General features: G+C 36.5%; 3 protein-coding genes across 7 annotated transcripts; all 3 read right to left on the bottom strand.

The window, feature by feature from the left end:
• Positions 1–406: 406 nt before the first annotated feature.
• Positions 407–3,695, bottom strand: LOC145578591 (proline-rich receptor-like protein kinase PERK1). The gene is made up of 8 exons (XM_081635890.1): positions 3,617–3,695; positions 2,598–3,194; positions 2,410–2,496; positions 2,224–2,294; positions 1,965–2,041; positions 1,693–1,834; positions 1,366–1,527; positions 407–1,093 (listed from the first exon to the last, which is right to left on the bottom strand). The coding sequence occupies exons 2-8, from the start codon at positions 2,896–2,898 to the stop codon at positions 815–817; spliced, it is 1,119 nt and encodes a 372-aa protein (XP_081492016.1). The 5' UTR covers positions 2,899–3,194; positions 3,617–3,695; the 3' UTR covers positions 407–814.
• A 1,156-nt stretch (positions 3,696–4,851) lies between these two features.
• Positions 4,852–12,758, bottom strand: LOC145579868 (proline-rich receptor-like protein kinase PERK1). Of its 5 annotated transcripts, XM_081637154.1 has the most exons (10): positions 12,454–12,758; positions 10,617–10,733; positions 9,112–9,651; positions 8,816–8,902; positions 8,647–8,717; positions 8,305–8,381; positions 7,901–8,051; positions 7,604–7,765; positions 6,301–6,551; positions 4,852–5,425 (listed from the first exon to the last, which is right to left on the bottom strand). In XM_081637154.1, exons 2-9 carry the CDS (start codon positions 10,681–10,683, stop codon positions 6,303–6,305), a joined length of 1,404 nt encoding a protein of 467 aa, XP_081493280.1. In that variant the 5' UTR covers positions 10,684–10,733; positions 12,454–12,758; the 3' UTR covers positions 4,852–5,425; positions 6,301–6,302. The 5 variants fall into 5 exon arrangements, with proteins under 5 accessions (XP_081493280.1, XP_081493279.1, XP_081493281.1 ...); XM_081637153.1 differs by lacking the exon at positions 4,852–5,425 and having other exon boundaries at positions 6,081–6,551; positions 12,454–12,756; XM_081637155.1 differs by lacking the exon at positions 4,852–5,425 and having other exon boundaries at positions 6,081–6,551; positions 9,112–9,636; positions 12,454–12,756.
• Positions 10,699–12,443, bottom strand: LOC145579719 (uncharacterized; the record flags this gene model as incomplete). Its single annotated transcript, XM_081636953.1, has 1 exon — positions 10,699–12,443. A coding segment is annotated over exon 1 (819 nt), but the record flags the coding sequence as incomplete, so codon positions are not given.
• Positions 12,759–13,050: the final 292 nt, after the last annotated feature.

Genomic DNA, 13,050 nt, shown 5'->3' with positions numbered 1-13,050 from the left:
CTTGGCTTGGCCTTGTTGCCTTGAGCAAGCCTTCCCTTCCCTTCCCTTGATCCTATGTCAAACCAAGATCCGACCCTCAATTGCCAAAAATAGATGTTTAATATGGATGAGGTGTCTTTATGTCTTATTCTCGTGTTCATGACTTTTGTCCATGCTTAATGCCCTGTGTCCACATTTGCCTCAAAAAAAAAAAAAAAAAAAAAAGCCTTGTGTCCACATCACCACACGTATATTCTTTATCATTTGTCCAGAATGTTATGAATGCAAAACTTCCTCTATCCATATTTGAAGGTCAAAAACAAACTCCTAATTTAAATTTGTATAAAGCAAAAACTCCAACATTTACTTAGAATATTCATATTAATAATAAAACAAATTAATAAGAAAAAAAAAAATCAATTTCCTACAGAATTTCTCTATGAACAAAAATAGTTACAATTGGGAAAAACATTTTTTTTTACATTGAAAGAATATGAAATGGTCAGCAGTCCAACTCACTTACTCACACATGATGACTGATGAGTGTGGCTAGCATGAAATTGTATTAGACAACAAGTTATAGGATCTTTTTTTTTTTTTTTTTTTTTTTTTTTCTTTTTTTCTTAACACAACCATCCTCATCTCCCTCAATATAATCCAGCATATGCAACTTAATAAAATGTGAATACTTGGAAAATTTCTTGAATAGCACCTGAACATACCATCAGTGAACATAATAATGCGACTGCAAAATTGATTTCTTTAAGTCATCCTTTGTAGTAATTGATTTGCAAGCTAGAATCAGCTCGAGGAATTTAAGATCAATAATACGGAGTTACTTAACATGTGCCTTATTTCTCTGCACCTCTTCAGTATCCAACTCTCGAGTAGTCTGTTCTTCGCTACTTGAACCAGTCACATACAATCCATACTCGCTTGTTGTTCCATCATACTCAGTGCTAACAAATTCTGTTGAGTCCCCTTTGGAACCTTTCTTGTACTGATTACCACTATTTTCTGAAGCAGTTTCATATCTATGTAGCATACTACGGCCAGGTGTTATTCCTTCGGTTAAATCAGTAAGGGACAAATTCCCTTCAAGAGCTCGAACTACCTGCTCATTTCCATAGTTCAAAAACAGCATCAGAAAAACAAGACAGATAAGTTGGCATAATCGTAATCAAAGGGAAAACAGATGCAGAAGTCAATAGTATGCCCTCTTATTATCTGATCAGTAACATATGAAGAATGTGCTCATTGAAACAGATTGACAGGGAATCTAATACCCTAATTATCTGCTTCAGAGAATTTCAAGGCTAAGCAGATGCATTAGTCCATAGTATGCCTTCTTATTATTATACATTTTCAGACATGCATGTTGAGTACCTGACTCATCAGTGGTCTACTACGTGCTGACTTTCGAACACATGTAGCAGCACAAGTCACCATACGAGCCATCTCACTATGCTTGTAACTAAATTGCAATCGTGGATCAACAAGTTGATTGAAGTTCTCATCCTCCATAGCAGTTGTGAGTAAAGGTCTCGCCTGCAAAAAGCCAGCAGAACGCTAATTTATTTAATTTTCTGAGAATCTTGTAAGCTGTAGCTTCTCAGCTTGATTGAATCCAAATGTATAATAATCTAGAAAGAAGCTGTATGAAATTATACAAAATATAGATATGAGGTGAACCGTGAGAGAATAAAACTTTACCCATTCCACTAGATTATACTGCTTTTGTGTTTTGTCAACAGGTCTACGTCCAGTAATCATTTCCAGAAGCAGGACACCAAAGGAATAAACATCAGACTTCTCCGTGAGTCTCCCAGATGAAGCGTACTCTGGAGCCAAGTATCTGCAAGCATGATATAGAGTGAAACATCAGCATATGGAGTGTTAAGTTAATACAGTACTTAATTAGATTTTTTGGATACATCTTTGGATAAAATACATAAATAGACCATGAAGAAGGGATCAGATTATACCCCAAGGTTCCCATAACTCGAGTGGTAACATGCGTATATTCTTCAGGTGTAAGCTTTGCAAGTCCAAAATCTGCAACCTGCATAACACAAGCTTGACATTTACATTGTAGAAAATGATTTCTAACGTAATAAAAGTTCTCATATACTCCAATAGATGTTAAAGAGTTCAGAAGGGAGAAAAATGATGAATATAATGAACAAATCAATACATAACAGCAAAATCAATAGCAACACTAATCAAACATGATCAGAAAGTCACCTTGGCTTGATATTTGTCGTCTATGAGTATATTAGAAGCTTTAATATCACGATGTATTATTCTTGGTTGGCCTACATTATAGTGACCGTAACATGCATTAGATTTACACCCATACACATTGTGTATCAGGAAATCACCAAAATTGGTTCCTGACATTGAAGGTATAATGACAGCAAGAGTACTTACAATCTTCATGCAGATATGCTAATCCTTTTGCAGCCCCCACAGCCACCTTTAGTCTCGTAGGCCAATCCATTGTAGGCTGATCCTTACCTGCAACTTGATTATTTCATCAGATGGAACCAGAATAGATACATTCTTGAAAAATTAACAAAATTAAAACAATGATTAAGTAAAAGTAAACATGATCTAACCATGAAGGTGGAACTCCAGAGTCTTGTTAGTAACAAATTCATAAACAAGAAATCTTTTCGAGCCAGTGATGCAGAAACCCGCTAATTTAACAAGATGCCTGTGATGCACTCGGCTAATGATTTCAACTTCTGCCGCAAATTCACTCTCTCCTTGACCACTATTAGATCTTAGAGACTTAACAGCAATCGCTTTCCCAGTAGGAAGAAGTCCTTTGTGAACAGACCCAAAACCACCTTCTCCCAAGTAATTATCTTCTGAGAAGCTATTTGTTGCCATTGCAAGATCATTGTAAGTAAACATGGTCTGTGAAGAGGCATATGATAAAGCTGGAGAAGGAGGTGGGATTAAGCTTCCACTGCCGGATAAATTGGACTGCCCTGAGTTCGAGTAAGCTGATGGAGCTTGAGCTGCTGGAGAACGGCGAGATGGTTGTGGAGGCAATGGGTTGCTGCCATTGCTTCCCACAGAAGACTGTGAAGGAAGATGTGATACAGCTGAAGCGGGAGGAGTATATAAATCCTTATGATGTTCAGCCCTTCTAGGTGGATTATGGTGCTGCTGCCGTTGTTGAGCTGGTTCAGCATGCTGCTGGTTACCTAACAACCATTCCATCCATTTAGACATTTACACAAACTAATGACAAAGGATTATTACATGTTTTGGTAGAAAGATAAACATAGAAGACAGAGAGTAACAGATTTAAATGGGTTTTTTTCACTTCATATATATATATATATTGACTAAATATCATCATATCTAATGGAATTCCAAAATACCATGAATGTGTAAATCATAAGAAATTGTGGCATTTCTTAAGCACTTGTATTCGTTTACTTAATTCCTAAGAAGTTTGGGAAATTTTGATCACCAGCCTTAGCTTACAAGCATAAATTATCCCATTCATTATTCAGATAAAAGCATAAAACCCATTCATTTATGTAAAAAAAGGGCAGGATCATATGTGCTAACACCAAGATAGAACAAAATACTAAATTCTGCAGGATAGGGTTATATATACCTCTAATAGCTCCAGGAGGATTTTCTACAGAGATACTGTGAGTCGGTCTCCTCCTATCTCCATCTCTTCCTCGACAGAGCATGCAGCACAACCAAATCAAGAGTATCAGTACTATTAAAAGTCCTACAGCAATACATGCTACAACTAAAGTAGATATATGTGCTCCTAGAATGTTAATGCTCATAATGACCTCTAAAGAAGCAAATATTCAAAACTATCGAGAAAGTATAGCCTGATCGTCTCCAATCCTAATGTAAGAGAGAAATAATTTGAAAATCGAGAACCACAAACAGAAGAAATAGAGGCTAAGAGTTGAATGTGTGGCTCATTCAACTTTGCATGTTTAACTTCAGATAGATGTACTCAAAGATGATGAGATTCAATCGTTGCTACCTTGAATGGTATAATGAGGGCATGTTTGGCTATGATGTAATGCAAAACTTTGAATGTCAAACCAAGACCAAGTAGTTGACACACTATTAGCAAGTCATGTATGCAAGGAATGAAGCAGTCAATGTAAATAATCTTAAAATAGACATCTAAAATTCTTTTTTTACATATTCATAATCACAAGCAAACAAACTATAGGCAAAATTTACTAATTTAAAGTCAAACTCATTAAAAGATATTATCATCCTACGAATTAATTAGGAACAAGTTGATGGTTTTCTTCAGTTAATACTGCTGTTAATGATCTGGAGGTATGGTACTTAGTCTTTTTCCAACCATCAGCTGTACAATCAAGTCAAATTATTCAACTGTGTTTTGGCCAAAAAGCATATACAAAGTATAACGTTTAGAGGAAGTAAAAGGAAATCAGTTATTCAACTTCCTATATACTTCGCCTGTCTTTTAACTTTCACATCAGTGCACTACTTTGGCTGCTAATAATATCTTTACATATGAGTATCAAGTACAAAAAAACTAAAAATTTTGAGGATACAAATTGAGATTAATCAAACAACTTACATAATAATATTAATCATCAATAAAAAGTCTACAGCAAATTAGTAGCTAAATCTAAAGCAGTATATGAGGTGCAAAAAGTCAAAACGTTGCATGTATTAAGGAAAGGACAAAGGTGTTAAAACTATGGGATATCCCGAAATTCGTGGTCTCCAACTCTCCATTCATGCACAGCTTCATGTCATGTATTCCGTACAAGTTGTCAAAGCAAAATAATCAACCTCTACCAACTGCATAAATTAATTCAGAAAGATTACAAATACCCCCTTTTCAATCTGGTATAGATTTAATTAAGTAAAGATTCTATTTGCCATAGGGCAGTTTTATTAAACAATACAGGATGCAGTATTAGAGCACTAACTATGTTCATCAACTAGACAATTTACTAATATTATACAGCAACAACTAACCAGAACAACGGCGAAGAGGACGACAACAACAACAATAACTAGGGCTATTGAACATTCCACAAATGGAAAGTGAGGTTATTTCCAAGAGACTTAAATAGAGCTACCTACATTGAAATATGATTGCAATCATTTTTCAATTGTCACATTGCCTCAACCCATCACAATCATGATTACTACTAAAGTTTTTTCTGACATTAATTTTATATCATAATTGATTAAAAAAATAATCAAATTTCATATAGAGCTCTAAGATATTAGATAGTACCTCCGTATTTGTTAAGATGACTGAAAACAGAACAGATAAAACTTACCTTCCAATTAATGCTGACTGCTTTACAGCTTTGTGAATTTGCTTCTATGGCTGCTTGATCCTTTCAACTTTTTACCAATGCCTCAGAGTCCAAAAACCCTCCTTCCACTGATGTTGAAAAACCTAACAATCAAGCTCAAGTCAATCAAGCTCTTAACAATGTTTGATTGATAATAGGAAGTAAAGCAAGACTCGAAATTTTCGAGGTATATTCATTGTCACTCGCTTATTTGGCAAAGATTATAATGTTATGATGAATATATGATACATTCGGATGTATAGTAGGCATTTGAAGCTATTGAATTGAAGGTGACTCGACTTGTAATGTATGAGAGGAATGAAGTTATAATTCGATTAATTTCTTAGTTTAGACTTTAGATATTGGGTTATTAGGTTCTACTTGTACAGATTAAAATACATTTTTCCCTAATCAAAATTGATTTTGAACTGATAATGTTATATTGTTATACATAGTACATGTAAAATGAGAGTATTTGTAAGAATATGATAGAATCTAAATACTTGTACTGAGTATTACACAACAGCTTTTTTTTTTTCTTAGTAATTTCTTGTTAGATTGGTTCATTAGTATCAACACATGAATGACTTGATCATTTCAAAGGGTAAACAGAGTTAGGAATCGACTCCGAAAACGAAACGGTGGCTTTATTCTAAATTGGGAATTCACAAAATCAGGATCTGCAAATGGAGTTTCACACTCACTAATACTGTTTCAAACTTTCAAATTATGAAATTAGGGTAATTTCATTTAGTAAAATCTTGGGACTCCAAATTCATGTTAATTCATCACTAAGCTGCCCGGCTTTGTCCATGAATTTTCATGGTGGGCAATATTAAGTACAAATTACAGGTTGAATAAATAAACAAATAAATAGATACATCAATGGCCAATGGGGCAAGTTGGAAAAAAATATATACTCATGTTCGAATCAAAATCATGTGAAAAAATCCTCAGGATAAAGTGGTCAGTAACCTACATTCAGGCATGTCTTTGTGAATGGCGCTGCATCTCACTACTGCTTGACAGTCCACCATCACTGAACTCACTCCGTGTCCTATTAAACTCGTTGGTACCATACTCTTCACTTAGATATACCAACTTCCTGAATTTCTTTTCATCTTCCACACCACTATCCATGTCAGCAGAATCAAGGGATGAGCTAAATCCTGGCTTAACACCGTCATTGAGATCAGATAGTGAAAGATTTCCTTCTAGCGCTCGAACAACCTGTTGAAAAATGACATGATGAACACCGTGAGAATCTACTGACAAGGCAGCATGAGGAACAGCATACCTATTAAAGTTAGCAAAATGATGGGTGGATTTGGTAAGAGAAAAACTCCAATGTGGCAATATGAAAGAGGAAGCTCCAATGTGCTAATATGGAAGTAAAAACTCCAATGTAGTTCGCAGAAGTTGATCAAATCTTGGGACTTGGGAGTAGATTGATTTATACATATTAAGAGCACTCAAATTCAGTTGATTCAAGAAAGTTGCACCTCATGACGATTTAGACTTTTGATCATATGAAGTATACTTTATTATATTACTCATTTTTACAAAAGTTTGAACATAATTGATGACTGCTGATAAAACCAGTAAGTTCAATAAGTTCAGAGTATTTGAGAAGATTTCAGGTGAAGGGAACATGGCCTTAAAAACAGCTTTGTTAAACTGACTTATAATACATAGTGTTGGAATGCCTAATATAAACCTTTCACCGACTCCAAATTCAGGAATACAAATTACTTATTTTATATTATTGGTGCCCACTATCTACACATTCATCAAAACAATCGTTGTTCTACACCAACGTTTTTCATTGCATCTTAAAGCATATTGTTCTCTAAAGAAATATATGAAACCGTCAATTATGACAGAACACAGAGGTCTACTTCGAATAGCAACATAGTTTTATGGAGGTGAGAGTCTCTCAGCTAGCATCCCTCCCCATCATCTCAAATAATAGAAGCCACTCGAGTATCAAGACATCCCTTCTTCAGGACAGTCTTTGAAAAACAATTATTTGGAGTAATGTTGCTTCTATATATTGTCTCTCTTTTCCACACAAGTCAAATCCATAAAATATCAAGCACACAAATAATAAGATACATGGTTGATTATTTCATGTCATTTAATTCAGTTGGATACTGTATCAGTCAAATCCATTAAAGCTTGCTATACGATCAGAAAACACTTTCAATTGGACTTCAAAGTAAATCGAATTGCCTATCCACATTTTGTTGAAAATATCCCAGAGTTAAATAGTAGAATATTACCTGGCTCATTCGTGGTCTGCGTTTCGCAGAATGACGCACACAAGAAGCAGCACAAGTAATCATGGAGCCCATTTCTTCATAGTCATAACTGTTTCCTAGCCGTGAATCAACTAAAGGATCAAAGATTCCATCTTGCACAGCTTTTGAAAGTAGTGGTCTAGACTGTAATGGAAAAAAAATGAGTTTAGCTTTCTAATGATCCTGTTGCACCCCCCTTAATGCACAAGACAAAGCATAGGGAAAATAATTATTTTATCATGACGAATCTGTTTCCAGATAAGTAAATTGAATATTTACCCAGTCCACCAAACTGTCCTCCATCTCAGAATTTGACGAGTAGTCAACTGGGCGGCGACCTGTAATTAATTCCAAGAGCAATACTCCGAAAGAGAAAACATCACTCTTCTCAGTGAGCTTTCCGGAGTTAGCATACTCTGGAGCTAGGTACCTACAAGTATTAGAGAGAAAAGAAAATGAAGCCACTATGTTAGGTTCTTCCTATTGTTCACACTGTTCACTCTAATCAAACAATGTACAGAAGATCACACTCAAGTAAACATCAGAATGACATGATCAAGTCCCCTAAACCCAACCTCAGTAAATTAACATTAAATAATAAAGGACCAACAAATCATTTATATCAACTAGATAACAATCAGACAAAGAAATTATACGAAAATTGATTAAACGTGAGCCATTACCCAAAAGTTCCCATAACTCTGGTGGATACATGAGTATTAGCATCAGAAGTAAACTTTGCCAGTCCAAAATCAGCAACCTGAATGAGGAAGAATAAATAAGTAAATAAATAAATCAAAAAATCTAAGAGGAATCTAAGTAGCTGACAAGCTGTAGAATCAAGTCAGTTTTATCTTATACAGAAACAAGTCAAGGTCTATTTATCATAAAGGCAATGACATTGAGTCATTGGCAAAACCTTCTTGCCCTTCTTGAATAAAGAAGCAACATCATCTAAGGCAAGAAAATAAAAGGCTAACATGGAGTGAAGACTAAACCCTGACTACTACCCATTATAAGCTTACCAATGCCTCAAACTTGAAATCCAGAAGGATATTAGCTGCTTTAATATCCCTATGAATTATTTTAGGATGACCTGCAGAAGTAACAAGTAAGCACATTTTCAGATTGTAGTTCAAACAAAATCAGAGCATTAATGTGTACAGCCAGAGGTTGGTAAGAAGAACAGCTTACAGTCCTCGTGCAGATATGCCAATCCTTTTGCAGAACCAATAGCAATCTTCAGCCTTGTAGGCCAATCCATAACAGGTTGTCCCTTTCCTGCAATACAATATTTCTTATTAGATTAAAGGAACTGCTCTTTGAGAAAAAGGACCTAAAAAACTACTTGAGTGTCATATATTGTTGATGATTATATATGCTTAAAAGGGAAGCCCGATAAGGATAATATTCAAATCATTCTGACCATAGCATCCATATAAGGGGGTCTTCAGAGGTAGTAAAGTGTCAGAAAAGAGTGACAAACTAACCATGCAAATGAAACTCCATGGTTTTATTTGGAAGAAATTCATAAACCAGCAATTTCTGGGGACCAGTGACACAGTATCCAACCAATGACACAAGATGTTTGTGGTGCACTCGGCTAATTGTCTCCACTTCAGCCTGAAATTCACGCTCTCCCTGCCCGCTATCAGCTTTGAGTGATTTGACAGCTACTATTTTCCCATTTGGAAGTATTCCTTTATGGACATATCCAAAACCACCTTGTCCAAGGAGATTTTTGCTCGCAAAGCCATCAGTAGCAACAGAAAGCTCTTCATAAGAAAAGGAACTCGATGAATTTCCTAACACCATGCCCTGCGAAGATGGTGGAATTGAGTTCTCAGGCCCAGAACTGGGAGACCAGAAAGATCCACTGCCGTTTGTAGAAATTGGTTGAGCTGTTGAAGAATTTGATCTCGATGGTACAGCAGCCAGTGTTATAGAAGATGGCTTGGACATCGAATAATGTTCAGTTGACTGGGGATTACTATGTTGCCCAGGTTGTGCTGGCCCTGGATAAAATCCATCTACCAAATATGTATTCATGATATACAATAAAATCAGCAAGAGTAGCACAATAAAATTTTCAGTCTTAGTCCTCTTCCTGGAAGAGTTAATATAAGCATAGGTTTCAATGCAACCATAGATGTGAGAAAGAGGAGTACAGGGTTGCTAAAAAGAATCTAGCATCTTTCCAACAAGTGGAAATTATTGTAAAATTAATCAAGACGTAAATGAATAAAGAGAAATATGCCATTTTAATTATAAGTGGGCTTTTCTTCCCATACTATTTTTTAACACTCCAATCCTTCAACTTCTTTTGTAACATCATGAAGATGGAATGATAGCATGTGAAATACAAAATTTTTCAACTCATTAAGATTAATCGACTAAAAAAAAAAAAAGCAGTAAATTGGAGGAAAGGACACTGTTACATTGTTATGAAGTTAATAGGCCTACAAAGAATTAAATGACCTTAAGCTATAATATCTGGAAAGAGGTTTCTTTGATCTATAATTCTATATGAAGGAACTGCAGAAGACCTACTTAAGATTCTATTAGGATAAATAAAATTCCAATCAAGATAATTGCGTATTATCAAATAGAATTGCAGAACTCATATAGCACTGAAAGGATAAGATACAATTGATATATATACATTTTAGACACATCTTTTTTGAATATAACTCAATGACTCAAGTTAAGTCAATGAATTTCCTAACGACAACTATTTTGAAACTTTTGTCATGAAACTCATATAATATTTACAGAATTCTCATTAAGTTCAAACGCTTAAGCATCTTAAGGCTCAATTCAAAACTTCACACCCCACAATAATAATTAACAACTCCAAAAGACAACCTTAGCCAGGACGAACCATAAGAATCAACAATCCAAACAGTATTATAAGGAATCATCCAGAAACGAAAGAGGATTCAGGCAAAAAAGTATTGCAAGATTTGTAACCATATAAATTAATATAGACACAAACCTCTAGGTACGTAATATCCCTCTGCTCCATATGAATCTTGCCTTTTCTTCCTCCTAGCAAAGAGCATCCACAGAAGGCCAAACACAGCCAGTACTATCACACCCCCTATTGCGACACCTACAATAAGACCAGTTTGTGTATGAGTTGATGGACTGGGTGGAGGAGGAATGTCTGGTGAGGACGGTGGAGGCTTTGATGGATTCAAACTAGGAGATGGAGGGCTTTGAGATATATTTGGTGGAGACAGGGGTAGAGTTTCAGGTGTTGATGATGGAGGTGGGCTAAGAATTGGAGCTGGTGGCGTAATTGGGGAAGGTGCAGTGGTTGTAGGGGGAGGAGGAGAAGGAGATGGGCTAGGAGGGGGAGGAGAAGGGCTTGGAGGAGGCGTCTCAGGAGCTGGGGTTGTAGGTGGTGGAGTCTGAGGAACCGGGGCTGGAGGAGGAGGTGATGGGCTTGGTGTTGGAGGAGGAGGTGATGGGCTTGGCGTTGGAGGAGGAGGTGATGGGCTTGGCGTTGGAGGTGGAGGTGATGGGCTTGGCGTTGGAGGTGGAGGTGATGGGCTTGGCGTTGGAGGAGATGGACTTGGAGTTGGAGTTGGAGGGGTGGCATCTGGTGGTGGGCTAACAGGTGGAGTTGGAGCTGGAGGGGTTGCATCTGATGGTGGGGTAACAGGCGGAGGATCAACTACTGCCGGTGGGGTGACAGGCGGAGGATCAACTACTGCCGGTGGGGTGACAGGCGGAGGATCAACTACTGCTGGTGGGGTGACAGGCGGAGGATCAACAACTGCTGGTGGGGTGACAGGCGGAGGATCAACTACTGCTGGTGGGGTGACAGGCGGAGGATCAACTGGTGTTGGGGGTGGTGGACTTCCAACATCAGTTGGTGGAGGCGAAGACATTTCTTAAATCTAATCAAATGTTTCCTGTACCAGCAACGTTGAACAGGAAGTAGAGGAGAGGATGGAACACCTTTACCTTCCTCTTGAATAGGAAAAATGAATCAATTTGATTCTCTTACAGTTTTTCAAAATTAAGCATCATTATGCAGGCCTCCCTCTATTTTCCAATTCCCAGGCAGTCATTGTATAAAATAATCAACTAATTACTTAGACATAATCCATCTCCCAGCAACCAAAACGTGCTTACTTTGTTATATCTGAACAAGTCCTAGTGTCTTACCCCTACCATTAAACAAATAAAATTCTAAAAAACATCCTTGCATGTCATATTGTCATGAATTAGCTAGCTAGAAAAAGCTGTTTCCACACCTCCAATTAACATTCAAGACCAAGTCACCCGATCAAGCCACCGTCTTCAACGGCCGAGTTTTATTTATTCATACACATGTATATAAAAAATAATAAAACCAAAAACCCCAGATTATAGATTGAATAAATCACAATTAAGCTGGATGTTTGATAAACTCCTTAAATAATTAGTCTGGCAACTGAGAAAGTCAACTAGAACATCAATTCAACACCCCATTTTTTATAATTTCTTCTTCATCTCTCTCTTCTATAATCATTACCAATTCAAATTCGTTCAAGTAATAAGAATTAAGAAATCAAAACTATATCAAATGTTCGTGCCCTCCAGTATATCCGACTCCCATGACTATACCAACCATAATTCATACAGGAATAACGTAAATTTGAATAAATGCCAGACAAATTCAAATTGCGGAATCTGATGATTATTATACCAACCCTAATTCATATCGGAATAAATTAAAATAAACAATGAAATTATATCAAAGCATATAATATATGAGAAAATTTAGCGTATTATATGCAAGCATAATCAATCAATTCTAGGTTTAAATTACAGTAGCTTACCTTCTTCAATTGTTGTGTCAAGCAGTCAAGCCCCAATTGAGATTCTCTCTCCTCGCAACGCGAATTGCTCGTTCCATAGGAATCAGTTATTTCATCCGGTGATTCTATTGAGGTGATGTTCATGTTGATGTAGCAGAGTAGGAGAGTGAAAAATGTCGAGGAAATTTGGCAGTTTTCTCCAGAAAGAAAGGGAAAGTGTGGAAATTGGTTAGTTGCATCATCAACGGTATAGTGTTGCGGTGAGTTTGGTCTTTTTCTAAGTTTTGGCTTTTTTTTTTTTTTTTTCATTTTTTGCTTAGAGTGCCACAAGGGCGGGGTGAAAATCAATCCAAAATATTTTAGAATTTGGAGGGAACTCTAACCATTTGAGCCATCCTTCACTCTCTAAGTTTTGGCTTATGTGATAGGGTGCAATCTACGGAATAAACGAGTAAAGGTACGTTCCAATCTGAATCGAAGTTAGTAGACCCGTTTGGCCTTAATTTCATCACGTGTTTTACCCCTTATTTGAGCTGATTAGTTTTGATTAATCCTAAATAGTGTGAATGCACTTAGATTAGTTCAATACGGAGTATTATATTATGTCACTGCTCTATT

This window comes from Chenopodium album, chromosome 14, assembly GCF_948465745.1.
Source record: "Chenopodium album chromosome 14, dcCheAlbu1.1, whole genome shotgun sequence".
Lineage (NCBI taxonomy): Eukaryota > Viridiplantae > Streptophyta > Magnoliopsida > Caryophyllales > Amaranthaceae > Chenopodium > Chenopodium album.
The sequence above is the reverse complement of the archived record's forward strand: the minus strand, read 5'-3'. Positions and strand labels throughout refer to the sequence as shown.

What these genes read in the sequence shown, in the direction of transcription:
- LOC145578591 (XM_081635890.1), bottom strand. Translation starts at nt 2,898, where the DNA reads ATGTTTACTTACAATGATCTTGCAATGGCAACAAATAGCTTCTCAGAA. An exon ending in ACGACAAATATCAAGCCAAG is followed by an intron (nt 2,042 to 2,223) that starts GTGACTTTCTGA and finishes TGTGTTATGCAG; the next exon opens with GTTGCAGATTTTGGACTTGC. An exon ending in AGTATAATCTAGTGGAATGG is followed by an intron (nt 1,528 to 1,692) that starts GTAAAGTTTTAT and finishes GGCTTTTTGCAG; the next exon opens with GCGAGACCTTTACTCACAAC.
- LOC145579868 (XM_081637154.1), bottom strand. Translation starts at nt 10,683, where the DNA reads ATGCTCTTTGCTAGGAGGAAGAAAAGGCAAGATTCATATGGAGCAGAG. An exon ending in AGAGTTATGGGAACTTTTGG is followed by an intron (nt 8,052 to 8,304) that starts GTAATGGCTCAC and finishes TAATACTTGTAG; the next exon opens with GTACCTAGCTCCAGAGTATG. An exon ending in AGGACAGTTTGGTGGACTGG is followed by an intron (nt 7,766 to 7,900) that starts GTAAATATTCAA and finishes TTTCCATTACAG; the next exon opens with TCTAGACCACTACTTTCAAA.